At 40.9% G+C, this 3605-nt stretch overlaps 1 protein-coding gene across 1 annotated transcript in view; it reads right to left on the reverse strand.

Annotated features, from left to right (window-relative positions):
* Nucleotides 1–233: 233 nt before the first annotated feature.
* Nucleotides 234–3605, reverse strand: part of LOC107683862 (kinesin light chain 1) — a 35123-nt gene continuing 31751 nt past the window's right edge. The window contains 4 exon segments of the mRNA XM_074186986.1: nt 234–760; nt 1000–1142; nt 2034–2091; nt 2303–2418. Of these exon segments, the coding sequence (XP_074043087.1) occupies nt 1068–1142; nt 2034–2091; nt 2303–2418 (249 nt within the window). The 3' untranslated portion in view covers nt 234–760; nt 1000–1067.

Here is a 3605-nt window from a genome sequence, read left to right on the forward strand (position 1 = left end):
GTGTGTGTGTGAGTGTGTGTGTGTTTTTGTGCGAGAGTGTGTGTCTATGTGTGTGTGTGTGTGAGTGTGTGTGTGAGTGTGTGTGTGTTTTTGTGCGAGAGTGTCTATGTGTGTGTGTGTGTGAGTGTGTGTGTTTTTGTGCGAGAGTGTGTCTATGTGTGTGTGTGAGTGTGTGTGTTTTTTTGTGCGAGAGTGTGTGTCTATGTGTGTGTGTGTGTGAGTGTGTGTGTGAGTGTGTGTGTGTTTTTGTGCGAGAGTGTGTGTCTATGTGTGTGTGTGAGTGTGTGTGTGTGTGTCCCCTGAGAACTGACGGCATTTTAAACAGTGCTGATCATTATGTGATCTTCATTATTTCAGCACAGCAAGTTCTCTTCAATTTAATTTTTTCTTAATGAGTTTTAAAGTGTACTATACCCAGACGAAAAGAAAGAAATCATTCCCTTCCCTCAGAGAGAAACAGTCATTCACTCGCATCAGCAAACCCCATAAACAAGCTCTGAAGACGAGCAAACGCAGGAGATTTAGCTTCAATCATCTCCAGTAAAGCTCTGTAAATGATGAATCTCTAACAGGCATCCAGGTAAACATACAGTACATATGTAGTGTAACTAAAGTAAAGCAGCAGCAGAAGTTCCCTTCCACCCAGAAGACACCATCTACTCCTCATCACTCATGTGCGTCCCTGATGAGGGCTGATTTTATGGCTTTATAGTGTAACAGCGGCCACTCGGGTCAGTGGATCCTGCTGGAGGATCTGCCTCTGTGTGTGTGTGTGTGTGTTTGTGTGTTTTGTCTGAGTGAGTGTTTTGTCTGAGTGTGTGTGTGTGTTTTTGCTACGTGTGTGTGTGTGTGTGAGTGTGAGTGTGAGTGTGTGTGTGTGTGTGTGTGTGTGTGTGTGTGTGTGTGTTTTGTCTGAGTGTGAGTGTCTGTGTGTGTTTTGTCTGAGTGTGTGTGTGTGTGTGTGTGTGTGTGTGTTTTGTCTACATGTGTTTTTGCTACGTGTGTGTGTGTGTTTTGTCTACGTGTGTGAGTGTGTGTGTGTGTTTGTGTGTGACGAGCGCAGTGGTTTAACTGCTGTTGTACAGATCCACATTACTGGAGCTCAAACCTCGACTGTCTCTCAGCCGCCGGCCGCCCAGATTCTGAAACCAGAACAAAACAGAGAGAGACACAAAACCAGAGAGGAACGTGAGGAACCTTCATCTTCATTCTCAGCATGAAAGATTAATTATTAATATGAAAAAACGTAATTGTAACTTTTTTCTCATAACTGCAAGTTTATTCACAAAAAGTAAGAACTGTGAGACAAAAAGTCACAATTACCTTTTTTATTTTTGATACTGTGGCAGAAACAAGCTTCTATAAATTAAAGATGTGATTTTATAAAGCGGATAGTTCCGGTGCTTGATTCTGATTGGCTGAGCCGCGTTCGAAGCTGTTGTAAATGACTCTACAAAGTAACATACACCTTTGTTTACGTTTGTCTGTTGCTCGGCAACCACTTTGTAGCAAACACAACTGTTTCTGAGGAGCTACATTGTTTGGTGGAAGAATACTGTTTTTATTAATATCATTACACTTTATTTGCTCTGTTTTATTTTGTGAAACCTTACTACGTATATGGAACATCCGTTTTATAAAAGCAATAAGCCCCGTGAAGCCGTGGTTTACAGTGAATTTATAGCAGCTAAGAGGGTTTTAGGCACTCCGCTTCACGTCTAACAACGCCCCTCAGCTGTTATAAATTCCCTGTAAACCACAGCTTCACGGGGCTTATTGCTTTATTAGGAGAAAGGCTTTGAGATCAAATCTCACTTGGGGTTGTGTGTGTTACAGTGATTTTACCACAGTAAGAGATGTTCTTCAGCAAAACATCTTAACCAGTTTCTAATATACAGTTACTTACATCAATATGATCCAAGACATCAATGTTCAGTGAATAGTTGATTGCATTAATGATGATAATAATGAATTCTTCAGTCCAGTAATAGCTGTCGATCTAAAGAAGTGTCAGTATTAGTGATATTAGTTACCTGGAAGAACTCGTCACCCGTCTTGTTCAGGAAGTTAAGTGAAGCGGCACGTTTCATTCTGAAGAGAAAAACACAAATGAAATATCTGAAAACCAAACAGCAGAAGACAGTATGCTTGACACTGAATGTCTTCAATTATTATTCAATGAATAAATAAATGACAAAAAATGACCTGAAATTCAGTTTAAAATTGAACATAATATAAAGACAAAAAACACTACTGTAATGACAGCGGTACTAGATGCTGAGAACAGTGTGTGTGTTCATACTTGTTGTGTGTGTCTGGAGGAGCGTTTCCCTGGAGTTTCTTCACCAGCATCTCACTGCTCCTGCGCAGTACATCTCTGAGACGCCCGATAGAGCCGCTGCGCTGCAGAACACCGTCCTGAACACACACACACACACACACACACTTAATATACTGCACAACACGTACACACACACACACACACACTTAATATACTGCACAACAGACACACACACACACTTAATATACTGCACAACAGACACACACACACACACACACACACAATATACTGCACAACACACACATATACACACACACACAAACACACACAAGTAATGCACTCCACAACACACACACACACCTAATGCACAACACATTATACACACACTCAATACACAGCAACAGCATTGCACAACACACACACACACACACACACACACACACACAAGTAATGCACTGCACAACACACACACACTTACGGTAATATACTGCATTGCACAACACACACACACACACACTTAATGCACTGCACAACCAGTGTTGGGGAGTAACTAGTTACATGTAACGGCGTTACGTCATTTAATTACAAAATAAATGTAACTGTAATCAGTTACAGTTACTAAGAAAAAATGTGTAATTTAATTACAGTTACTTATGAAAATGTTAACGATTACAAAGGGGGTTACATTTGAATATTTACACGCGTCCACATTCAGATTTAATTGATTTCTTTCCCAAATTGCACTGACTACTCTAAAATATGAGACATACGGCCGCGATGCGGAAAACACGGAGTGGTTCGTAGAATCCAGTCATAAAAACGGAACTCCTATTATGCGGAATGTCAAGGAATATGCCACATTTTGGACGAATAAATCAAAAGTAGGTCAGTACACTTGAATCAAAACGCGATATGGACTATAGTGTCTGTGAATATTAAGCCGCAAAAGGACAAATGAATTCTGCACGTTCTGCTTGTCTCTGTGGAAATCAGGCGCGGACTGGCCATCAGCAGCCGATTTGGCCCGCTGCTTTTTTTATATATATATATGATTATTATTATTACATACTTGCCTGCCGAATGTATTAACGCGATTATTTCGATAATCTCTAATAAATCATGAATCGGTTAGATGTGACTGGCAATGCTTCAGCTCACGCGCTCCGCCAAAGGGTTTGGATCAGATCAGAGTAAACAATGCGAGAGAGAGAATGGAGAGGACTGTGGAAGCGCACAGGGGGAGCAGAGAAGCAACACTACTGTTCAGGGTTTCAAGTGCAGGTCAGTTTCATCTGTAAATATGCTATTGTAGTTTTGTCTTTGT

Source organism: Sinocyclocheilus anshuiensis, unplaced genomic scaffold, assembly GCF_001515605.1.
Source record: "Sinocyclocheilus anshuiensis isolate Anshui unplaced genomic scaffold, SAMN03320099.WGS_v1.1 scaffold2621, whole genome shotgun sequence".
Classification (NCBI taxonomy): Eukaryota; Metazoa; Chordata; class Actinopteri; order Cypriniformes; family Cyprinidae; genus Sinocyclocheilus; species Sinocyclocheilus anshuiensis.